Source organism: Oratosquilla oratoria, chromosome 40, assembly GCF_046742065.1.
Source record: "Oratosquilla oratoria isolate Oo_2021 chromosome 40, ASM4674206v1, whole genome shotgun sequence".
Taxonomy (NCBI): domain Eukaryota; kingdom Metazoa; phylum Arthropoda; class Malacostraca; order Stomatopoda; family Squillidae; genus Oratosquilla; species Oratosquilla oratoria.
In genome coordinates this window covers 42,112,835-42,138,879 of record NC_134816.1, presented here as the reverse complement: position 1 = coordinate 42,138,879, position 26,045 = coordinate 42,112,835, and the positions used below count along the sequence as shown (strand labels likewise).

General features: G+C 43.5%; 1 protein-coding gene across 4 annotated transcripts in view; it reads left to right on the top strand.

The window, feature by feature from the left end:
- The window catches only part of LOC143020816 (uncharacterized), a 112,532-nt gene that overhangs the window by 61,686 nt on the left and 24,801 nt on the right, over nt 1-26,045 (top strand). For 3 of the 4 annotated variants that reach the window (XM_076177611.1, XM_076177610.1, XM_076177613.1), the window contains exons 2-4: nt 15,670-15,732; nt 21,363-21,501; nt 22,144-22,258. In XM_076177611.1, the coding sequence (XP_076033726.1) occupies nt 15,670-15,732; nt 21,363-21,501; nt 22,144-22,258 (317 nt within the window). The remainder of the gene's footprint in view (nt 1-15,669; nt 15,733-21,362; nt 21,502-22,143; nt 22,259-26,045) is intronic. The other variant, XM_076177612.1, reaches the window with a different exon arrangement.

Here is a 26,045-nt window from a genome sequence, read left to right as displayed (position 1 = left end):
ACCTCTCTGATACTAACATGACCAACCCTCCTCCTCCTCCCTTTCTCTTCCTCCCCTCCTCTTTCTTCCTCTCCTCCTCATCTACTTCTTCCTTTTCCCCTTCCCCCTCCTCCTCCTCCTACGCCCCGTCCTCTCCTCCTCTCTTCCTCTTCCTCCCACCTTCCTCTTTCCTCCTCCCCTCCTCTTCTTCTTCCTCCTCCTCCTCCTCCTCCACTCATTCTTCAAACCGAACTAATCTTCAACCTTTGGATTTTCTTCCTTAATCCCTCACCCCCTTTACTTCCCCTCTTCTTCAGTCTTCTCCCCTACGTCCCCCTTCTCCCCCTTTTCCATTCCCCCACGTCCCCCTTTTCCCCTTCCCCCGTCTCACCCCTTCCCCCCTTCTCCACCCCTCCCCCTTCCCCTTCCCCCTTCTCACCCCTTTCTTCCTTTTCCCTTCTCCCCTTCCCCCATCTCACCCCTATCCCCCTTCATCTCCCTTCCCCCTCACCCTCTTCCCCCTTCCCCCATCTCCCCCTTCCCCCATTCCCTCTTCTCCCCCCCTTCCCCTATCTCCCCCCCCCAAGCAGGTGCCTTGGATAGTTATGAGTGTTCCGTTTTTGCATACCAGCCCCATTTCCGCGTTAGATATCTAACCAGTTCGCATTCCGACGGGCTGTTTGTACGCACAGTCCAACAGTATGCGTTGGTACACGCTTGCGTACGCGTATGAACGTACGCATGCAGGTGCATACATATTACAATCTCATAATGATCTCCATGTTCTCCTTGTCCTCCCCTCCTCTTCCTTTTCCTCCCTTTTTTCTTCTTCTTCTTTTCTCCTCCTCCTCCTCCTACTTTTCTTCCCCTTCTTCCTCTTCTTCTCCTTTCTTCCTCCTCCCTCACCTCCTCCTCCCTCATATCCCCGTGTCCTCCTACTTTTCCTCCTTCTTGTTCTCCTTCTCTCCTTCTTCATCTTCTCCTCCTCCTCCCCCTCCCCCTCCCCTCCTCCTCCTCCTCCTGCTCTTCTGTCCTTGTTGCCTGCTGCCCCCTCGATCATCCAAAATACGCACACACACACACACACACACACACACACACACACACACACACACACAACCTCGTGGCGCAGTGGTTAGAGTTCTCACCTGCTACTACGGCGGTCCAGGTTCGACTCCCGCCCAGGGCTGAAATAATTTAAGTATCGCTGCGCTGCAGGCTGTTACTCCAACTCGTGTGTGGCTAGTTGGGTGTGTGTGTGCGTGTAAGGTCACAATATTAACCAGATCGGTCATATACGAGCTCTGAGCTCTCTTCCGGGAGGTTAATAATTGTCGATCACGAGTCCAACACGTGATCCAAGACCATGGTGGGGAATCACACACACACACACACACACACACACACACCATAAGATGAACTCGGTGACAAAGATAATTAGATTAGTGTAATAAGCTTTGTAAAGAGAAGGAATGTGGGAAGTAAGACCGGTAGAGAGAGAGAGAGAGAGAGAGATTTAAGGTAGATAGCACCTCCATCACCATCACCACCCCCATCTGCGTCCTCCAGCACCAGCTCTATCACCATCACCACTACCTCCAGCACAACTACCTCCACCAGTTCCACCACCACTACCTCCAGCACCAACATCACCACTACCTCCAACACCAACTCCACCAGCACCACCACTACCTCCAGCACCACTACCTGCAACACCAAGTCCACCAGCACTACTACCTCCAACACCAACTCCACTACTTCAGCACCAACTGCACTACCTCCAACACCACCTCCAGCACCGACTCCACTACCTCCAGCACAACTCCACCTTCTGGTCTCACGGTCGGGCCATACCGGATGTTCCGAGCAGTGTCGGTCGGTCGGTCGGTCCCGGGAGGGGGGGGGGGAGAGACGTCCTCTGTGGGGCTTCTGGGTCGGGGGACCTGAATTCTCTGGGTCCGGTGACGCCATGTCCGGGTACTGGGGATTCCATATCTGGGTACAGTTTGACAAAAAAAAAAAAAAATAATAATAAATACTTATAATAATTATTATAAAATAGATACATTAATAAATAAATAAATAAATTAGATAAAAATAAAAAGTAAGATAAAAAGTAAAATAATAATAGTAATAAATAAATATATAAACAAATAAAATAGAAATAGAAATAAAATGAATAAATAAATAAAAGTTATATTAATAATAATAATAATAATTATAATAATGATGATGATAATAGTAACAATGATGATAATATGATTAGATAAGAAGACAAGAAATTAAGTAAAATATTAAATGCATGAAATATATAGATGCGCAAATAAATAAGTGAATAAATGTTAATAAGTGGATATCGATATTAATAAAATGATAAATGAAATAAGGGAACAAAATATGATAGAATGAAAATAAAGAGGCGAATTGAATAAGATCAAATAAAAAAGAAAAGAAATAATTATTTTAATAAAAGTAGAACAAGGAAAAATAATAGTCCATCGTTCGCTTAAGGTAAATAATATATATAAAAAAAGAGGTCGAGAAAGGGCGGGGCATCGTGGCATCATCATTCGAGACTCCTCCCCTTTTCCCTGAAAGCGGAAGGGGCCGGGGCTTAGTATTATTTCCTCGTGAACGTTATAGTATAAATAAAATGAAATTAATCAAAATTAGATAGAATGAAATAAAACAAAATTAAGATAAAACTTACTTCTAATATTTGTTGAAAAAGTGGGTGGGACATGTCTGACTGTACCGAACACACGCACAGACACACGCGCGCGCACACACACACACACACACACACACACACACACACACACACACACACACACACACAGGCCCTTGAAGTGAGTTACAACTCGACGGGCCTATTCTCAAGGGTCGCCCTACGAGGTTCTCCTTGAGCCAGCAAGACCCGACTCCGCCGTCGGTGTCCAAATTTAGACGAGGCGGACGCGCTCAACGGAAGCGGGGGTTTAGAGACCCCTTGGGGGTGGGGGGTGGGGGAGTCCTTGGAGACCCATTGAGATACCCACTCCCCCAGGGGACCCTTTCCTCCCCCCAGTGGGGGGGGAGACGACTGAGGTCGCCTCTGAAGGAGGTCGGGTGTTCTTGAGGGAGATCGAGTATGTCATCTTTACTCCTCCCTGGGAACGCCCACTTTCATGCTAAGTTCCGCCCATTTTCTTTTGCTAAGCTCCGCCCCTTTCTCTTGCTTAGCTCTGCCCCTTTTCTTTTGCCAAGCTCCGCCTCCCACCCCCATTCTCTTGCCAAGATCCACCCTCTTGATTACCTCTGCACTCTCACTTGCTATGGTCCACCCCCTCTTTTACTAAGCCACACCCCTTATATTGCTAAGTACCACCCACTTGATCAGCTCAGTCCCTTTCATGCTAAGCTCCGCCCATTATCTTGCTAAGCACCGCCCACTCACTTGATCAGCTCCGCCCCTTTCATGCTAAGGTCCGCCCTCTTTCTTGCTAAACTCCTCCCCCTTTCTTGCTAAGCTCAGCCCAATATATCGTTAAGCTCCGCCCTCTATCTTGCTAAGCCCCGCCCTCTGTCTTATTAAGCTCGTTCTGATCGGTTCGTGTGTAATGGTCCCTATCAATACTCACACAAATAAAATCACCCGACGGCACACAAGTGAAGTTAGATGAATATTGAGAGAAAGGGAAAGGAGAGTAGGGAGGAAGGAGAGGGGGGAGAAATTAGGGAGGAATGGGAAGGTAGGGTTGGGGAGGGGGGAGAGAGGGGAGAAATTAGGGAGGTTTAAGGTTGGTGAGGAAGGGAGAGAGGGGAGTCATTTGGGAGGGTAATGTTGGAGAGTGGGGAGGAAGGGAAGGGGGGGTACAGGCGGGGGGAGGGAAGGGGGGAGCATATGACAGGAAGGGGAGGGGAGGGGGGTAGATTGCTGTCTTGAGGGGTGGAGGGGAGAGGAGGAGGGAGTGGGGGGAGGATGGTGAGAGGCAATGATGAGGTGGTGGTGGTGGTGATGGTGGGAGTGGTGGCAAGGATGGTGTTAGTGGTGATAGTAATAGTGGTGGTGATGGTGACAATGGAGGTGAAAATGGTGGTAATGATGTTGGTAGTGGTGGTAATGATGGAGACAATGGTGATAATGATAGTGGTGGTGATGGTGATAGTAGTGATAATGATGGTGATAGTTCTGGTAATAGTGGTGATCACGAATGCTGAATAAAAGTACCTGGCGGCATCCAGAGGAGGAGGAGGTGGTAGAGGAGGAGGAGAAGGAAGAGGAGTGAATTACCGCTGCAGGAAGTCACTTTCCGTCGTTGCATGGGAAGATGCGCCCAACACCACATCCTCCTCTTGCGGCGGGAGGAGGAGGAAGAAGAAGAAGAAGAATAAGAAGAAAAAGAAAAAGAAGAAGAAGAAGATTAAGAAGAAGAGGTGGAGGAGCATGAAGAAGAGGAGAGAGATTAAGAGGAAGAGGTGGAGGAGGAGGAGAGAGATTAAGAAGAAGAAGAGATGGAGGAGCATGAAGAAGAGGAGGAGGAGCTAGATTGAGAAGAAGAGGAGGAGAAGGAGACAGATTAAGAAGAAGAAGTGGAGGAGAATGAAGAAGAGGAGGAGGAGGAGAAGAAAGATTAAGAAGAGGTGGAGGAGGAGGAGAAGAGAGATTAAGAAGAAGAAGGAGGAGGAATAGGGAGATTAAGAAGAAGAAGGAGGAGGAAGAGGGAGATTAAGAAGAGGAAGAGGTGGAGGAGCATGAAGAAGAAGAAGAGGAGGAGGAGGAGGAGAAAGAACAAGAAGAGAAGGCATGGGAGGAGGAAGAGGATCAAGATAAAGAAGAAAAAGAGAAGCAAAAAGAAGAAGAGCAGCTATGTGGAGGGACATGTGGAGGAGGAGGAGGAGGGAGGGAGGGAGGTCTGGTTGTAGTATGAAAGAAGACAGATGGAGGGACCCCCTCCTCTTCCTCCTCCTCCTCCTCCCCCTCTTCCTCCTCCTCCTCCTCCTACTCGTCCTCCTCTTCATCTTGCTCCTCCTGTTCCTCCTGCTCTTCCTCCTGTTCCTCCTGCTCTTCCTCTAGCTCCTCCTCCTCGTCCTCCTCGTCCTCGTCCTTCACCTCTTCCTTCACAACATGACCTTTCTACACTTTCCCCTCTTTCTCTTCCTTCTTCTTTACATCATACTCTTCCTTCTCCTCTTCCTCGTCCTCCTCCTCGTTCTCCTCCTCCTCCTCGTCCTTTTCGCCTCTTCCTCCTCCTCCTCCTCTTCGCCCTCCTCGTCCTCCTCGTCCTTCTTCTCCTTCTTTTCCCTTCCTCCCCCTCCTCTTCCCCTTCCTCGTCCTCCTCCTCGACCTCCTCCTCCTCCTCCTCCTCCACCTTCCCTCCCTCCTTAGGTATGTGTGTGTGTGTGTCTGTATGCGTGTGTGTGTGTGTGGTGGAGCGTTTATTTCGCACACATTCCTGGTCCCGCTTCCATCTTCCTCCTCCTCCTCCCCCTCGTTGTCCCCCTCTTCGTCGTCCTCCTCTTCCTTCTGCTCTTCTTTCTCCTCTTCTTTATCTTCCCATTCTTCGTCCTCCTTATCCTACTCCTCTTCTTCATCGTCCTCCTCCTCTTCTTTTTTTTTCTCCTCTTCTCCTTCTCATCATCATCTTCCCCTTCTTCGTCGTCCTTATCCTACTCCTTCTCGCCCTCTTTTTCCTCCTCCTCTCTCCTCCTCCTCCCTCCTCCTCCTCCCTCCTCTTCTTTATCGTCGACGCGGTCGAGAGCAAGGCACCCGCATGTCGTCCTCGACGTCGTCGCCGACTTGTTGTTGTCACCCTCGAATGAGAAGGAACGATCCTTGGGGGCCAATCTTGATGCTACGGGCAATCCTCCTCCTCCTCCTCCTCCTCTTCTTCTCATGGCACCTATGCCCTCGTAGCTCCTCTCCTCCTCCTCCTCCTCTTCCTCCTCCTCCTCCCATCTCGAATACTGTGTACAATTTTGGTCCCCATACTACCAGAAAGATATTAGTAAACTAGAAAGAGTGCAACGGAGAATGACTGAAATGATAACAAGGCTGAGAAATCTGCCGTATGAAGAAAGACTTAAAAGTCTAAACTTATTCTCACTTTCAAAAAGGAGAATGCGTGGAGATTTAATCGAGGTTTTTAAAATGTTCAAAGGCTTTGACAACATCAATGTCGAAGATTACTTCTCATTAGACCAATCAAATACAAGAAGACAGATGGAGGGAGAAGGAAGAGGATCAAGATAAAGAAGATTTTAAAGTAATTGGTAAAAGATTTTCTTCGAATGAAATCACTTTTTCTTTAACCGGGTTGTTAATGTGTGGAATTCGTTACCATTCCACCCTCGTTGAAAGTAACACAATAATAACATTTAAAAATCGCTTAAATATTTGGACTAATCCGCAAATAGAATATTATCCCTTGCAATAAAAGATCTGACAGCCCGGCATTTAATTGTAATTGGATAGGATAGTGGTAGCAGTAGTGTTAGTTCATCTCCTATCGCCTAGTTGCCCTGTTTTCTTAACTGTAGCTTAGTACAGTAAACACAAACAGCCTCGTTAGGGCCAGTAGGCCTGTTGTTTGTTCTTCCTTTGTGTTCCTTTGTGTTATTCTTCCTCCTCCTACTCCTCCTCTTCCTCCTATCCCTCCTCCTCCCTCCTCCCTCCCTCCCTCTCCTGGCACCTTCTCGCATCTGGCACCTCTCCTTACCCCAGCGCCTCCTCCTCCTCCTCCTCCTCCTCTCTCCTCCTCCTCAGGTCCCCTCCTTCTTTGTTCTTGTCTCACCTCAGTGTATCTCCTCTCCTTAATACTGTTATGCGGTTCAAACCGCCAGTGTGAACAGGGACTACCCTAAAACCTAGCCTAACTTAAACTAAATCTAACTCTAACGTAGCCTAACTTAACCTTAGCCTAACGCAATAATAAACTAACCCTAACTTAACGTAACTAAACTTAAACCTGTCCAGAGGCTGCATCGTGCCTCAGGGGATAGACAGGTCCTGCAATGGACCATTAAGGGTAAAATACATAACCTACCCTAACCTATTGTATCGTACCATAACCTAACCTAACCTCAACGCAACCTATTCCACCTCAACCTTACTAAAGTGGTTATCACATTGGATTATTTTCCTTCGACATCCTACCTCCATCCTCCCTTTGAATAATTACAGAAATCTAGACTTATCTAAGAACACTTCACTAGTATGTCTAACATTTGTATAGGTTTGCAACCTATTAGGTCATCATTCAGCATTGCTCTATATGACGGAAAGGTAATTTGATATTTAGATATTTGAAAATTCATATATTGTAACCGAAGTCGTTTTGACTCCAACGAACTTTAACTGTCGGCGCTGTTGAAACCGCTGGAAGCTCAGTGTGATAACCCATGGAAGCCCAGTGTGATAAGCCATGGAAGCTCAGTGTGATTACCCATAGAAGCACAATGTGATAACCCACGGAAGCCCAGTGTGATAACCCATGGAAGCTCTGTGATAACCCCATGGAAGCTCAGTGTGACAACCCATGGAAGCTCAGTGTGACAACCCATGGAAGCCCAGTGAGATAACCCATGGAACCCTAGTGTGATAACCCATGAAAACTCAGTGTGGTAACCCATAGAAGCTCAATGTGGTAACCCATAGAAGCCCAGTGTGATAACCCATGGAAGCTCAGTGTGATAACCCATGGAACCCCAGTGTGATAACACATGAAAGCTCAGTGTGATAACCCATAGAAACTCAGTGTAATAACCCATAGAAGCCCAGTGTGATGACCTATGGAAGCTGTGTGATAACCCATGGAAGCTCAGTGTGATAACCCATGGAAGCTCAGTGTGATAACCCATGGAATCTCAGTGTGATAACCCATGGAAGCCCAATGTGATAACCCTTACCTTACCCGGGTTAGGGATTAGGGGTTTAGGGTGGGGAGTAGGAAGTTCCTAAGTCCATATGATACGGGAAGGCCGCTAGGGGCACCGCCTTTCCGCCGTCGCCTCCTCCAGGCAGGTCCTCCGCCCGCCGACGCCCTATTCAGGTATGTCGCCTCCGGTGGGCAAGGGGCGGGGAGGAATATTTTAGCGTTTCGTTGGTTGTTACCAGTGCCCTAGAGGGGCAGTGTCGCACACACACGCAGACAACACACACACACACACACACACACACACACACACACACACACACACACACACACACACACACACACACACACACACACACACACACACACACACACACACACACGACTCGTTGGCGCAGTGGTTAGATTTCTCGGCTGCCATTACGTCGGTCCGGGTTCGAATCCCGCCCCAGGGTGAAATAATTTCAGCAATGCTGCGCTGCAAGCCGTTACTCCAACTCGTGGGCGGGGAGTTGTGTGTGCGTGTAAGGTTACAGTATTACCCATAGATCGGTCATATATATGAGCTCTGAGCTCTCTTCCGGGAGGAAAATAGCTGTCGATCACGAGTCCAGCACGTGATCCAAGACCATGGTGATTCACACGGGAAGGGTTTCATGAAATAATCTGAAACACGGGGATTGATAAAAATCGCCTGGCGACAGTGTGGATGAAAGAAACAGTGCCATCCAGCACGTAAGGGACTTAAAAAAAAAAAAAAAAAAATGGTGCGCATGCGCGCAAAAGTGCCCAACCGCAGCGCCGTAAAAGAAACGCGGGCAACCCGCAAAAGAATGTTGTCTTTTGGGCGGTCATGGTCTGGCCACGGTATTGTTCCCGGCCTTCCCCGTTGCCGCTACTGTTGTTGTAGTTGATGTATTTTATTTTTATTTATTTATTTATTTATTTATTTATTGTCTTTGGTCCTATTTTTGCTTTTGGTTCTTCTGTTGACTTCACTGTTGTTGTTGTTACTGTTTAACAGGGGTGATGGAGACAAGGTCATCATATTAAGACATCAGGTCAGGATTCGTAATAATGGGTTTAAATTGGGCAAATTTAGGTTTAAGAAGGAAATAGGCAAGAATTGGTTTACTAATAGGGTAAATAACGAATGGAATAGACTTAATAACTATGTAGTTAGTGAACGCTGAAATAATTGTTTTAAGAGAAGGTTAGATAACTTTATGGATGTGGATGGTAGGTTATAAGGGACATGGAACTGCCTAGTGTAGGCCTTAGGGTCTCTTGCAGTCTCCTTCATTATGTTCTTATGTATCGTTGAGAACGAGGCCAAACCGGGTGAAAGGGACTATCACACTGGGCTATTTTTCCTTCAACCTCCGATTCATCGGCCGTACCTCCCACCTCCAACACTTTTCACCGACATAAAATCACGACGGCAAATTACGTGCTACAAATCTGCTCCAACAGTCGGAGGTAAAATAGCCCAGTATGGTAACGCCTTTATGCAACACCCGTAATGCCTACGCCCACAGACGCCCACTCGCCGCCCACCCACAGCTGCGAAAATAAGACACTTTCTCACTTGACCCATTGTCGTTGTTCAGTCCCTTTGTTTACTTTTACGTTTTCTTTCGGTCGTGACGTCATGTCGTTGACTGGTGCTTTTTTTTTCTCCATTATTTTATTTTTGTTTTTTCTTTTATTTATTTATTTTTCTATGTACAATACTTTTCTTGATGTTTACGTTTTCTTTCGGTCGTGACGTCATGTCGTTGACTGGTACTCCTTTTTATTATTTTTTATTGTTTCATTTTCCATTATCTTTTATTTTTCTTGTTTTATTTGTGTATTTATTTTTTATGTACAATAATTTTCTTCTTTATGTTTACGTTTTCTTTCGGTCGTGACGTCATGTCGTTGACTGGTGCTCCTTTTTATTATTTTTATTGCTTCATTTTCCATTATCTTCTCTTTTTCTTTTTTCTTTTATTTATGTATTTATTTTTATGTACAATAATTTTCTTCTTGATGTCTACGTTTTCTTTCGTTCGTGACATCATGTTGACTGGTGCTCGTTTCTTCATTTTCTTTTTCTTTTTTCTTTTTCTCTTATTTTTTCTTTTGTTTTTACTTTTATTTATTCATTTTTATTTCTATTTACGATATTCATGTTGATGTTTATGTTTTCTTTCGCTTTTTATTTTTTCTTCTTTTTCTTTGTTATCTTTCTCTCCCCTTTTTCTATTCTCCTTTTTATCTTAAGGTTTTCTTGTTTTTTATTTTATTTTATTTTTTCCCTAATTATCCTTAATTTTTCCTTTGTATTATTATTATTATTATTATTATTTGTTGTGACGTCATGTCGTTGACAATTATACTAGATAAAATATGTCAAATTAAGTAGATAAGTAAGATTATAAGATGAAATAAAAACATAATGATAATGATGATACCAAATAAAAAATAGATATTAACAGAAACGAACAGATAAATAGATAAAATTATAAAATTGAATAAAATAAACAAAAAATAAAATAACAAAAATAAGATTGATACAAAACCAAATGATACAAAAATAATAATAATGATGCAAAGAATATAATAGAAAAAATCCCATTTATTTCCAGAGACGCCCCATTTTCTAAATAATTTCTCTTTCTATCCATCTATTTCCATTTTGTATTCTTGAAATATTGTCATGAAGTTACAAATAATACACAATATATAATAAAATATCCAAAATATAAAAATAAGCAAAAATCCTTTGATGATATTTACGTGCATATTCGTATGCTAATACTGTATGTATACGTATATATATGTTTATATATATATGTTTATATATATATATATATATATATATATATATATATATACACACATGAGTGTGTGCGTGCGTGTGTGTGTGTGTGTGTGTGTGTGTGTGTGGATGGATCGAATGCCGGCGCACCCGGGGTGGCGGTTAATTAACATGTAAGCACGTATACACACACACTGAATACACATGCACACGAACGTAGGAGGAAGTGTACATACATATACACATGTACACGGGTGCGCACAAACACACACACACACACACACACACACACACCGGAAGGTTTCCACCCGGATGGCGGGGTAGCCAATCAATTCTGGAGTTGATCACGGAGCAACAACAACAAAAACAACAACAACAACCGGAACAACTCGACCGCGAAGTCCGGTCTCTCTCTCTCTCTCTCTCTCTCTCTCTCTCTCTCTCTCTCTCTCTCTCTCTCTCTCTCTCTCTCTCTCTCTCTCTCTCTCGTCAACACTAAACTATCTCTACCTCCACCTCTTCCATCACCTCGTCCTCCACCTCCTCTACCTCCTCCTTCATCTCCTCCATCTCCACCACCACCTCATCCTCCACCTCTACCTCCTTCATCTCCATCTCCACCACCACCTCCTCCTCCACCTTCATCTCCTCCTCCATCTCCACCACCACCTCTTCCTCCACTTCCTCCATCTCCTCCTTCATCTCCTCTATCTCCACCAACACCTCCTCCACCTACATATCCTCCATCTCCACCACCTCTTCCTCCACCTCCTCCTCTACCTCCTTCTTCATCTCCACCTCCTCCTCCTCCGTCACCTCCCCCTCCTCCACCTCGTCCTCCACCTCCTTCTCCACCTCCTTCTCCACCGCAGGAACCACAAACACGGTCCGCCCGCCTCCTGACGAAGTCGCCCTCGAAGTGGGTTACCAGTTCAACAGTGGCTCGAGTTTCATCCCAAAGTTTTCGGGATTCGAACCTTCTCCCCACAGGAAATGTAATTCCAGACCTCGTACCTTGATTGTGTACAACCTGGCCGAGATTTTAGTACATGTACTACTTGTACCACCTTACCTGTGGTGCGGTATCGTCCCTCGGGGTGGGGGGTGATAGACCGGTCCTGCAATGGGCCATTAAGGCTGAGATACGCACACACTGCTGTGTACTCCCAGATCTGGTGTCTTGATCGTGTACAACCTGGCCGAGATTTTAGTACATGTACTACTTTGTACACACGTGTTGGACTCGTGATCGACAGCTATTTCCCTCCCGGAAGAGAGCTCAGAGCTCGTATATTACCGGTCTATGGGTAATGCTGTGACCTTACACGCACACACACACACACACCCAACTCCCCGCCCACGAGAGGTGGAGTAACAACCCGCAGCGCAGTGATACTGATATTATTTCAGCCTTGGGCGGGACTCGAACCCGGACCTCCGTAGTGGCAGCCGAGAACCCTACCAACCACTCTACTAGTTTTGTGTGTGTGTGTTCGTGCGTATATACGTGCGTGTGTGTGTGTGTGTGCACATATGTGTATATTTGTGCGCACATAAGTGTTTGTGTATGAATGTATGTGCGTGTGTGTGCGCGTTTGCGAGTACACGTAATCAAACCAAATTTTGTCTCGACTTATGACGACTGAAAAATAATAATAACAATAATAATAACGACAATAACGAGGTAAATCAATCGCACAAGACCCTTCCCAAAGGAATCCGCGTTGTCGGTCTAACAACGCCCCAACGCCAAGGGCAGAGCGTCCAACGCCAAAGGCAGAGAGCGTCCAACGCCAAGGGCAGGGCGTCCAACGCCAAGGGCAGAGCGTCCAACGCCAAGGGCAGGGCGTCCAACGCCAAGGGCAGGGCGTCCAACGCCAAGGGCAGAGCGTCCAACGCCAAGGGCAGAGCGTCCAACGCCAAGGGCAGGGCGTCCAACGCCAAGGGCAGGGCGTCCAACGCCAAGGGCAGGGCGTCCAACGCCAAGGGCAGGGCGTCCAACGCCAAGGGCAGGGCGTCCAACGCCAAGGGCAGAGCGTCCAACGCCAAAGGCAGAGCGTCCAACGCACCGCATCACACTACATTCACCTCTCGACAGTTCCCACACTCTCAAAAAATGAACTACATGAAGCGTAACGTCCCGTCAGTCCTTCCCACATCCTCCTCCTCCTCCTCCTCCTCCTCCTCCTCCTCCTCTTCTTTCCACTCCTATTTCTCCTCTTCCCCCTCCTCTTCCTTTTCCTCTTCATACTCGTCCTCCTTCTCTTCCCCCTTCTCTTCTTCCTCCTACTACTTCTCCTTCCCTTCTCCGTCCTCCTCTTCCTCCTCCCATCCTCCTCCTCTTCTCCCCTCTTCTCTTCCCCCTCTCCTCTTCCTCCTCTTCAAAAGTTAGAAAAGGTACAACGCAGAGTTACAAAGCTCATCCCAATGTTGAGGAACAAGTCATACGAAGATTGCTTAAGGGAAATTTGTTTGTTTAGTCTCGAAAAAGGAAAATGAGAGGGTTCCTAATTGAGGTCTTCAAAATTATCGAAGAAATTGAAAACATGGATGTGGAAAAATATTTTTAAATTATTTTTGTTCTAGATAGATTATAGGGACATTTACTTAACTACAAATATCCGTCTAGTATTGTTTTACTTCTAGATAGATTTTAGATTAAGTTACGAAACAGCGTCGTGTAATTCCTCCTCCTCCTTCTCCTCCTCGTATTCCTCCTCTTACTCCTACCCCTCTTCCTCCTCTTCCTTTCTCCTCCTTCTCTTCCTCCTCCTCTTCTCCGTCCTCCAACTACCCCTCCTCCTCTTCCCTCCTCCTCTTTCTCTTGTTCCTACTCCTCCTTCTCCTCCACTTTCCCTCCTACTACTCCTCCTCCCTCCTCCTCTTCTCTCTACTCCTACCCCTCCTCCTCCCCTTTCTCTTGTTTCCACTCCTCCTCCTCCTCCTCTTCCCCTCCTCCTATTACTTCTCCTCCTCTTCCCCGTCCTCCGACTCTTCCTCCTCTTCTCTTTCCTCCTCCACTTCCTCTTCCTCTTCTAGTCAAAATTATTATTTTTGTATAATAATAATGATAATGATAATAATAGTAGCAGTAATGATAATAATGATAGTGATAATAGTAATAATAATAATAATAATAATAATAGTAATAATAATAGTAATAATAATAGTAATAATAATGATAATTAATAATAACAAATACTCATGTTTCAAAAGGCCCTTTCCCCATTTTTACGGGGGTAGCCAATCAGACATAACAGATACGACCATTTATCTCTCTCTCTCCCTCTCTCCCTCTCTCTCTCTCTCTCTCTCTCTCTCTCTCTCTCTCTCTCTCTCTCTCTCTCTCTCTCTCTCTCTCTCTCTCTCTCTCTCTCTCACTCTCTCTCTCTCTCTTTCTCTCACTGGAACGAGGCTACCGATTGGGTGTTGCTCTCCCGTCACCCTCTCACGGTTGAAAGACTCTGGAAGAAAACGGGAGGTGGGTGACCTACTGGCCCAGTCCACGGCGGGGCGGGGAGGAGGAAGAAGAAGAGGAGGAGGAGGAAGAATGGATGATGATAAGGAGAAGAAAAGGGAGAGGAGGAGGAAGAAGAGGAGTGGATGATGATGATGGTAAGGAGAAGAAAAGGAAGAAGAAGAAGAGGAGGAGGAATAAGGAAGAGATTAGGGAAAAAGGAGGAGAAGAAGGGGGGAATTAGGAAAGAGGATCAAGGAGGAGGAGGAGTGGATGATGATGATAAGGAGAAGAAGGGGAGGAGGAGTGGATGATGATGATAATAAGGAGAAGAAAAGGAAGAGGAGGAGGAGGAATAAGATGAGGAGGAGAAGGAAGAGATTAGGGAAAAAAGGAGGAGGAGAAGAAGGGGGAATTAGGAAAGAGGATCAAGGAGGAGGAGGAGATATAAAGAAGATAGAAATGAACATGGAGTAGGAGGAGGAGGAGGTGGAGGAGGAGAAAGAAGAGGAGGAAAAAAGGAGGAGGAGGAGGAAAAGAAGGAGGAGGAGGCGGAGGAGAAAAAGGAGGATTTGGAGGAAGAAAAGAAGGAGGAGGGAGAGGGGAGGAATAGGAGGAGAAGAAAGAGGAGGAGGAGGAGGAAAAGAAGAAGAAGGAGGAGGAGGAAGAGGAGAAGACCATCTTTGACCGCCCTGCTTTGGCGCATTTGCTTCGCTCGAGGCTTATTCGAATTTCAACGTGAATGGTCCAATGCAGGACCGCTCCATCCCTCGAAGACAACACATTCTGTTACTTCGCCATGACCGCTTAATCCAGTGTAGAGTCTGTTTCTAGTTAAAGGTGTTAGTTAAGTTTGTGTTAACCTGTGGCACTGGTCCATAGCACCTCTGAGACCCGCTGGCCTAGCGGGTTAGAGCGTCGCTATTTGCGGCGGAGGTCGAGGTGAATGCGGTTCGAACCCTGCTGCAAGCGAGTTGGACCAAGGGTGTGGCTGATTAAAATTCTACGCTACAAACTCCTCTGTGAGGGGCACCGTCCTAGCCTCCTGATAGGGGGAGTTCACGACGTTAAACCTAATCAACAATGAAAGACAGAATTCTTGTTGTTGAATTGTAATATAGTTTGAACTTCTCTCTCACTTAAAATGCCGAGGTAGTCATCGCCTGTGTCACCTGTGTCTCAGTCTGCGTCTCAGTCTGCGCTCAGCTCACAGGTGGTGCGAGAAATCGTGAAAGTACGATGACGTCATGAAAGCGTGACGTCACCTCGTTAGCTAATCGTCCATTAAACCAAATTAATTCGGGGTCACGCTAATTGTTCTCACATATTTGACCTTAATCAGGAAGAAAAAAAAATGGATTACCGCAACTGACGGGGCTTTGTCCTACAAGAGGTTTCTCACTTCCCACGGGGTGGGAGGGTGAGTGAGGTGAGGTGGAGGAGGTTTAGGAAGTCACGACATAAATGACATTTATTAAAACCATTTTGAGTTTATAAATGACTTATTTAATTATCATAACTTATTTATTTTTATTTTTATTATTTATTTATTTTTATTTTATTTTTATTTTCAGTCTGTCGGGAGTGGCTGGTACATGAAGACCAGGCCTTGGCGGAGAGACTCCAAACTGAAGAATGTAAGTCGAGGAGGACGTTGGAGGAGGACGTTGGCCTCCGTCAAGGGGGACTTAATCCTCACCCTAACTCACCCTTAGTTCCTTTTTGACTTGGCTACCCCCCGTTTGATAAGGGGGAAAGGGCCTTTAGTGTGTGTGTGTGTGTGTGTGTGTGTGTGTGTGTGAATATACCTCGTAGTATACAGGAGAGGAGCAACAATCGTGGGGTCCCGTCTCTTCAAATGCATGTGTGTGCGTGCGTGTATATGTGTGTACGTGTGCGTGTATTTGTATACGTCGAAGTATACAGGCAAGGAGCAACGGTCGTAGGGTCCCGTCTCCTACTCTCCAAATACATGTGTGTGAGATTCACAATGGTCTTGGATCACGTATTGGGCTCGTGATCGACAGCTATTTCCCTCCCGAAGGAGAGCTCAGCTCATATGTGTGTGTATGTGTGTGTGTACGTGTGTTTAAACACCGTCATTAACCGAGTTTCACGTGGACGGTTAACCGCTCCGCCGAGAAAGTGGAGGTTATCATTTAAAAGAGCGTAACCGCTAAACGATCCCAGACAGACAGACGGTTAACGGTTACCCAACTTAATCAGCGCAATCCACTCTCTCTCTCTCTCTCTCTCTCTCTCTCTCTCTCTCTCTCTCTCTCTCTCTCTCTCTCTCTCTCTCTCTCTCTCTCTCTCTCTCAGGCCAAATATCCAAATATCAAATTACCCTTCCGTCATATATCATAGCAAAGCTGAATGACGAACTAAGACAAGGCTAGATTTCTGTGAGCAAAGTCGTGTTCTAGTTTATCTAAATGGAGGTTGGAGGTAGAATGTCGGAGGAAAAATAGCCCAGTGTGGTAACCCCTTATGATGGTTTGGTGATTAAAGACTTGTTTCCCAATATCTTATATATTGTATTTTGTTTTAAAATACTTTAATTTCTCACGAAATTCCACGATTCAAATATATATATATATTTCATCAGATTAGAAACTCACAAGACATATTTTTTCTGATCAATAATTTCAGAAAAAAAGTAAATTTGTTGACAATACAGAAATATTCAAATATAAAATTAAACAATAGAAATTATTTAAGATGTCATATTCTTTTGAAAATCTTGTCAAATTTATCATTTTCATATTTGCTCTCCTCTGTCTTCCTCATCTTTGATTTCACTACAAATTAAGATAAATCTTTACATTACCTTGGCATGCCCTCGATTAAGAATGAATATAAATGATTAAGTAAATAAGCAATTAAATAAAGATGTAATTTAAACCAATATACATAAAACAGTAGAAATTAAAAAACCTTATTAATTTGTGTATTTTCTGAAATTCAAAAATATATCTTTCCCGCGCTGCAATTTTAAAGTGCACGGCGACATGACGTCACTGCCTTGAGGCGGTTACAGATTACTTTCCCTTTCACTTGACCTATCTTGTTCCCCCTATTCTCTACTCCCTCTCCCCCTAACTCCCCAATACCGAATGACCCCATCCCAGAAACCAAACGGTTTATATTTAAGCTAAAACTAAGGATTTTTATTTTAGCGAGTGCGAAAGAGATTTATTTGTTTATTTAATTGAAAAGCGAATTACAGACATTCCCTTTAGATAAATACAATCGGCCATAATATTTGCTCCCTATTTTCTTCCTTCGTTCCCCCTAGATCACCTCATCCCCTAAATGGAAAATAAGCAAATCGAACCTTATTTAAGAATACAAAGATGACTTTGTGTGGATTCCAACGGAACAGGCTTTTAAATAAAAAGTACAAGAAATTGTAGCTATAGTGTTGCGCGTGCGCGCGCACACACACACACACACACACACACACACACACACACACACACACACACACACACACACAGGCTCGCTGCTATAGTGGTAATGACTTGGCCTGTTAACTCAGCAGTCTTGGGTTCCGTCCCCGCCTAGGACTGATAGGCAACACGGTAGTGCAAGTCGGTATCCCGCCTCCCCTGGGCAAGACATTGGGATCTGTGTGATATGTAAGGCAACAGCAGTACCCATAGATCAGGACACCATATGTGAGTTCTGAGCTCTCATGTGGAAGGGTGGTCATGTTGATCGTGAGTCCAGCACGTGATCTAATGTTGTGATGAAACACACACACACACACACACACACACACACACACACACACACGCATCGCACACACACACACACACACACACACACACACACACACACTCACTCACACGCATATACACAAATACACACGTACATACTCACTAGTATATACACGTACGCACACACGCGTACACAGACGTACACACACACACTATTTGCATACCACGGAGAAGCACCTTGGGGCAAACAGCACAGTGGCCTTCCTCATCTGGGGCTCCTGTTGTTGTTGTTGTTGTTGTTGTTTTTGTTGTTGTTGTAGAATCCGGATACAGTATCTCCGAGACGACCCGGGAGGTTGTAGGGGTCAAAAGAGGTCGTTAAACGGTTATGACGCAAAGTCGTCGTCCGTTACAGGAAATTTGAATTAAAAAAAAAAATTGGTCGTTGATGTCACGGGCATTTCCCATGAGTTATACACGCGCGCACACACACACGCACACACACACACACACACACACACACACACACACACACACACACACACACAAGCGTCCTTGCTAGATGCCTCCTTCCCCCTTTTCCCCTCCCCCTCTTCCCCCCTCCCCCCAGACACGAAGAAGACCCCACAGGACCTTCTCCCCTCTCCCCCCCCATGGAAGTCTTCAAAGACAAGCGAAACAAAGGCCCTGCTGTGTGTGTGTGTGTACGTGTGTATGTGTGTGTGTACGTGCGTATATGTGTGCGTGTACGTGCGTGTGTGTGTGTACGTGTGTGTACGTGCGTATATGTGTACGTGCACGTGCGTATATGTGTACGTGCGTGTGTGTGTGTATGTGTACGTGTGTGTGTGTGTGTATATGTGTGTGTGTGTGTGTGTGTGCGCGCGCGCGCGTGTGTGTGTTGAGGAAACCCAGGAGACTTTATTGTTATTAAAAGTAGAAATGAATAAATAAGATAATAAAAAGGTCGCGTCCTTTATTAAAGAGTGTCTTCGTTGTTGGGATGTCCTTAGTAGCCCCCCCCTCTCTCTCTCTCTCTCTCTCTCCTGTTCTTTCTCTTTTCTCTTACTTTCTCTCTGAATCTCAATTTTTCTGATTATCTCTATCTGTCTCTCTGATACTTTATCTCTGTCACTCCCTTTTGCTCTTTCTCTGTGTCTCTTACTTTCTCTCTCTGATTCTCTCTCCCTCTCTCTCTCTCTCTCTGATTCTCTCTATTTCTCTCTCTCTGATTATCTCTATATCTGTCTCTTGATACTTTATCTCTGTCTCTCTCTCACCCTCTCTTACTCAATTTCTTTGTCTCTCTCTCTCTCTCTCTCTCTCTCTCTCTCTCTCTCTCTCTCTCTCTCTTGCTCTATCTCGTTGTCTTTTACTTTCACTCTCTCTCTCTCTCTCTCTCTCTCTCTCTCTCTCTCCGTGCTTTCCTTAGGCGTGGTCCAGATAGCTCACTCTCACTCCCCCCTCTCTACTCTCTACTCTCACCCGTTCAATGTTCTTCTAGAACTGTTCTCTCCCCCGCCTTGTGTTCTTTGTTCTGCAAAGAACAAAAGGCCCGTGGAGCGCCGCGCCGCTGAGTGGACTCCGTGTTTGTCTTTGTAATGTGGATGTGGGCTGTCCACTTCTCAAAGCGAGTCAGGTTCGTGTCTTTGGAGATGCCCGGAAGAGGAGGAGGAGGAGGAGGTGGAGGGCGAGGAGAAGGAGAAAGAGGAGGGTGAAGAAGAGGAAGGAGGAGGAGGAGGAGAATGAGGGCGAAGAAGAGGAGGAAGAAGGAAAATGTGGTAATGGATGTAGGAGGAGGCAGGGGAGGAGGAGGAGGATGAGATGAATATCGAGGAAGAGGAGGAGGACTAAGAGAAGAGAAGGAGGAGGACGAGGACGAGAAGGAGAGCGAGGAAGAGAAGTAGTAGGAGGAGGAGGGTGAAGAGAAGAGAAGAAGAAGGAAGAGGAGGAGGAAGAGGGGAGTCGAGGTGGCCGCCTTTGTGTGACTCCCCTTCTTCTTGTGACGACGACACTCCCCCCCCCCCGTCCACACTCCCGGGGAAGGGGGGAGGAGTCCCTGGGGACTACTGACGACGGAGGGTGGGGGGGAGTAGGGGGAGGATGCTGAAGGGGAGCGTGTCGTTGTTCCTTGTGGGGGGAACGCAGGTCGTAAAGACGGAAGAGGGAGGGGAGGGGTACACACATACACACACACACACACACACGCACACACACACACACACACATGATTGCTTATGGCGGTCTGTTGTTGATCGATGACGTCAGTGCTACGGTGAAGTGGGATGGTGTGAATGAAGCTGGGTTGTGATGCTGAGGTCTTTGACACGCACGTACACACACGCACACACACACACACACTTCCATATTCACGAGCAACTAGGACGATGATCGAGGACTGTACCTCTCCCACAGGGGATAGGCAGACGGTCCTGCATTGGATCATCAAGGCTGAGCACACACGGAGGACCTGGAGGGGGAGGGGGAAGGGGTTAGTGAATAGAATCGACTGACAAAGGATTACAAAGGAAGAGCTTGTTGACAGGAGACCTTTTGGTCCATAAAGTCATCTCGCGGCAGCTTGGAAGACATCTCCACCGAATTCAAATAATAATAATTATTATTATTTTACTCTAGTTGTTTGTTTATTTATTTGTTTTAAATGTATTTCTATTTATTTGTTTATTTCATTTTGTATTATTTATTTGTTTTATTTGTTTATATTTTGTCGTTCCTATTAACTAACATAACTAGGTTAAGCATCTTCGGTGAGGACGTATTGCCCCTCCAGAGGATAGACTGGTCCGGGAAGGGATCACTAAGGTCGAATTGACGTTCAAGTTTAACTCGATTTTTTTTTTTCTCCAAATTTCTAAATATCAAATTACTCTTGCTGACGTCATCGAATGAGAAGCTGATTGAAGAACTAAGAGAAGTTAAATCTAGAATACGAATATTAGACGCATTGTTGATGATGTTCTTACGGAAGTCTAGAATGTTGTAACCCAAGTCGTTGCTTCTCAAACCAATTAGCAAAAGCAAGTAGCATGCTAGTCAGATTGTTGGGATGTTCTTATTACGGAAGTCTAGAACATTGTAACCCAGGTCATTGCTACTCAAACCAAGTAGCATTATAGCCTAGTGTGCCGTCACCTTAAGAGATACAGTGACGGTACCCCACGAACGTAACTGTATTCTTATATATTACGTTGAATTAGAGTTAGATAAATATGAGATAGGGAGTGCTGAAGTGGATTTGGTGGATGAGGAACCTTAGAAGGAAGTGGATGGAATTTGTGGAGAACGTTTTGGTGGATTTGTGTGGACGGAAACAAAAGAACAGGTCAAGTGGAGGGGGAGGGTGGAGGGGACATCCGTCACGCGAGATGCGGATGAGGAATGCAGGAGGATGAAGTGTGGAAAGCTGTTATTATTGTCGTTATTTTTATTTTATTCTATTTTTATTAAATAATTAAGTGATTAAATTTTAATAATTGATCTATTTATTTATTCATATTTATTTATTTTTATTTATTTATTGACAGTCGAGCACCACTTGGGCCACAACCGCAGCCGCAACGCTCTCCTGCGGCAGGACACGCCGCACGCGCGCGCCGAGCAACTGCGGGAGGACGAAGAAGCGGCTAGGATTCAGGCCATGTACGACGAAATGCTGGCCCAACAGTAAGTGGACGTCTCCTTGGGCAGAATTCATTCCCAACGGGTCCCCCCCCCCCGCCGCCGCGTTTCAGAACGACTAAACTTAAATTAATTAAATCTTGAGTTAAGTTAATCTCTTCTTGAATGTTAATAGTCGTCGTGGATCGTGGAATGGTTTCATGAATAATCACAAAGTTACTCGAAGAAGTACAGTGGGAAGGGACCCAAGGTACTGTAATCTAAGTTGGGGAAGTGACCCACCGGGAAAGAAATCTATATATCTGCCACGCTCACCATTATTTTGTTTAAAAAATACTAAATGTGTGTGTGTGTATATATATATACATATATATATATATATATATATATATATATATATATATATACATATATATACATATATATATATATATACATATATATATATATATATGTATATATATATATATATATATACATATATATAATATAAATACACACGTGCATACGTTTTATTCATATACATTTTCACACAGTAGAATACATTTCTGTACACCAAAGAATATGTAAAGGAAACACGTAGATTACAAGTTACCCAATATGAAAAAATAATTCTGTAATTCTTTCAATCCTAGCATTAGAGCAAATATAGTAAATATATTTTTAATTTAATTCTTATTATTTTAGAGAAGAAGACGATGCATTGGCTGCTGCTGAGCTGGCCCAGCAACTGGAGGAAGAGGAATGGATGAAGAAAACAGAACAAGAGGAGAAGGATCGGCATTATGCAAAACAGCTCGTGGTAAAGATTCGGTTTATTTATTTGCTTATTTAAGTATGTATTAATTATTTGTTTATTTATTTATTCATCTCTATTAATTATGTATCTTTATACCAAAAGACTCCCCCATATATATATATATATATATATATATATATATATATATATATATATATATATATATATATATATATATATATATATATATATATATATCCATATCCATCCCCTCATACAGAAAATGAGAAGACGGAGAAATCCCTTTGGGCTGCATCTAAATATCATCATACATAAGCACTCCCTACTTCCCCCTCCCATCCTTGCATCACATTGTCATCTATGACCAACCGTTCTTCACTCATCCCTATCTCTTGCCTTCTCCCTTCAATGCTCAACAGACATTCCCCTCTTGCTCTAAACCCCTTTCACCCCATCTGAATACGTGACACCCCTCAAGTTCACTCCCTCCACCTCTTCCTTCCACATCTCTATTAATCTTTCTTCACTCATTCTTTCCATGTGTCCAAACCATCCCAATACTCTTTCATCAACCCTATTTCCCAACTCCTTTTCCACCCCTGCTCTCCTCCTCACCTCCTCATTTCTCACTCTATCCAACCTTGTAACCCCTACCATACTTCTCAGACATTTCATCTCTTATGTTCCATGTCTCTGCCCCCCACACACACATGTATATGTGTATTTACCTAGTTTACCTAGTTGTATTTTACGGGAAGGGGAGCTATGCTCGTGGGGTCCCGTCTTCATATCTCATTTTATCTAAACTATTTTTAAATTCATGTATTGTTTTTGCACACACCACTTTCTCATCTAACTTGTTCCAACTGTCTATTGCTCTGTGAGGAAAGCTGTTCTTTTTAAAATCTCTTCTATAGCTGTCTTTTTTATTTTCTTTCCGTGTCCTCTTGTATTTCTGTCATCCCATTTTATCAGATTCTCTCTATCAGTAATTTCTATGCCTTTCATGATTCTGTAAATAGCTATCAAATCTCCTCTCTCTCTTCTTTGCTCTAGTGTCTGTAGTTTAAGTTTTTGTAGTCTCTCTTCATATGATAGTTTTGAGAGTGTTGGTGCCAGTTTTGTAATTGCTCTTTGTATCCTTTCAAGTTTTTTTATACATTTTTTTGTACTTGGTGACCATATCGTTGCTGCATATTCCAATCTTGGTCTTATCAGGGTGATTAGGATTTTCCTCACCATTTCTTCATCCAGGTATGTAAATGCCACTTTGATTGTTCTTATTAAATTATAAGTTTCTCCAAAAATCTTATTTATATGTTTCTCAGGTGACATATTATTCATAACAATGACTCCCAGGTCCTTCTCATTTTCTACTTTTTTTATTCCTTCTTCTCCCAAATTATATGATCCTGCTATTCTGTTTTTGCTTTTTCCAAATTCCATTATACTACACTTTTTTGTATTGAACTCCATCTCCCACTTCCTACTCCATTCTTGTACTTTATTTAGATCCCTCTGTAGTGATTCACAATCTTCTTCAGTTTTCACTCTTTTCAGTAGTTTTGCATCATCTGCAAAGAAGCTCATATAGCTTTCAATTCCTTCATCCATATCATTAATATATATAGCAAACATTATTGGGGCCAGAACTGTTCCCTGCGGGACACCGCTTATTACTTCATTCCATTTTGAGTGCTGATCTCTTATCACTACTCTCATTTTTCTTTCTTGCAAAAAGTCTTCCATCCAATTTAGCAATTTACCTTGTATTCCTCCTTCAGTTTCTAATTTCTTAAGCAACTTCTTATGTGGTACTTTGTCAAAAGCTTTTTTTAGGTCTAGAAATGCACAATCAGCCCATCCATCTCTTTCTTGTATTATATCTATTAGCCTTGAATAGAAACATATTAAATTGGTGACGCATGACCGTCCTTGTCTGAATCCAAATTGCCTTGGATTTAGTACGTTGTTTTTTTCTAAGTATTTTACCCATCTACTTTTGATAATTCTTTCACAAATTTTTGCTATTGTACTTGTTAGAGAGACTGGTCTATAATTGGTAGGTTCTTCTTTATTTCCTCCTTTATATATAGGTACTATATTTGCTTTTTTCCAATCTTCTGGAACTTTTCCTTCTTTTAAGGAACTGCTTATTATGCTATGTATTTTGTCTGCCAGTTCATTCCTGCATTCTTTCAGAATCCAGTTTGCTATTTCATCTGGCCCATGCGATTTTCTGACATCAAAATTACCCAAATGTGTCAATATTTCATTCTTTGTTACTTCTATTTCTTCCATAGGGGGGACTTTTTCTTTCCACTCAATCTCTTCAGGTTGTATATTTTCCCTTGTAAACACTGATTTAAAATGTTTGTTCATAATTTCTGCCATTTCCATTTCCTCAGTGTATTCAACTCCTCCTTGTCTCAATTTCTCCAAGTCTTGTTTGTTTTTCAGTTTATTGTTTACAAATCTGTAGAATAGTTTTGGTTGATCTTTACACTTTTCTATAACATCTTTTTCATATTTTCTTTTTTTCTCTCTGCACTTTTGTACATATTCATTTCTATAACCAGTATATATTTTCCATTTTTCAGGTCTTCTGTCTTTTTTCCATCTGGTCCAGGCTTTGTCTCTTTTGTCTTTTAACTCCCTACAACTTTTGTTGTACCAGCATTTTACATATTCTTTTTCTTGTTTTTGTCTTGGGACATACTTTTCCACTCCTTTTTTGTAAATTTTTGTCAAAATATTCCATTTCTCTTCCACTGATGTTTCTTCTTTGTATATTTCTTCCCAGTTTTCTTGTTGGAAGAATTCTCTTATTTTATCAAAGTTTGTTTTTTCATACATCATTCTTCCTTTTCTATATTGTTCATTTCTTTTCATATATTTTTCTTCATTAAGTTCCAGTTCAATCAATATGTGGTCACTTTTACCTATTGGTGTTTTATATTCAATCTTGTCCACTATTCTAGGTTCAGATGTAATTATTAAGTCTAGCCTCGATGGTTCTTCTTCATTTCTATACCTAGTGTTCTCTTGTATCCATTGTGTCATTGAATGGTCAGTAATCATCTCAAGTAGAGCATTTCCCCATGAGTCATCACCACTCTTTGCTGTCATTTCTTCCCAGCAGATTTCTTTGCAATTAAAGTCGCCCATCATAACTATTCTTCCTCGGTCTTCCATTATTTTAGTTAATGCTATCTTTGTGTCCTCTAACATACTTTTATATTCACTCTCCTCCCATGAGGCTGTTTTCGGAGGCACATAATTGATCACAAATTTTCTGCTCTTCTTATCTCTGTCTTCCACTTCTATCATAATCATCTCTACTGTATTCTTTCCATATATGACACCTTTCACGTTTATATCCTTCTTAGTCAGGAACATAACTCCACCCCCTTGCTTTTTCTCTCTGTTTCTAATCCAATAATTGTATGCATCATGTCCTACACTGTTGGGTGGTAGTGGGCCTTTTAATTTTGTTTCTACAATTCCCATTATGTCCGGTTCTTTTTCTTTCAAATAATCATTCAGCTCATTCAATCCTGTTATTAATCCATCTATATTTGTGTAAGACACTCTTAGTTTTCTGCCACTTCCATTGTGTTCTCTGTTTCCCTTATGTTTTTCTTTTGTATGTCGAACTTCCTTAGTTTCATGTTCACTACTCTCCAATAGAATCTCTCTTTCTCTGACTCCGTTCTGTTCTCGTTTTTTGTCTTAGCTTCCAGTCTTTTCTGCTTTTCTTCCTCTCTTTCCTCTTTATTCATTTCTCTTTTTATCCATATCTTTTTGTGTTGTTCACTTGTTGCCAGTT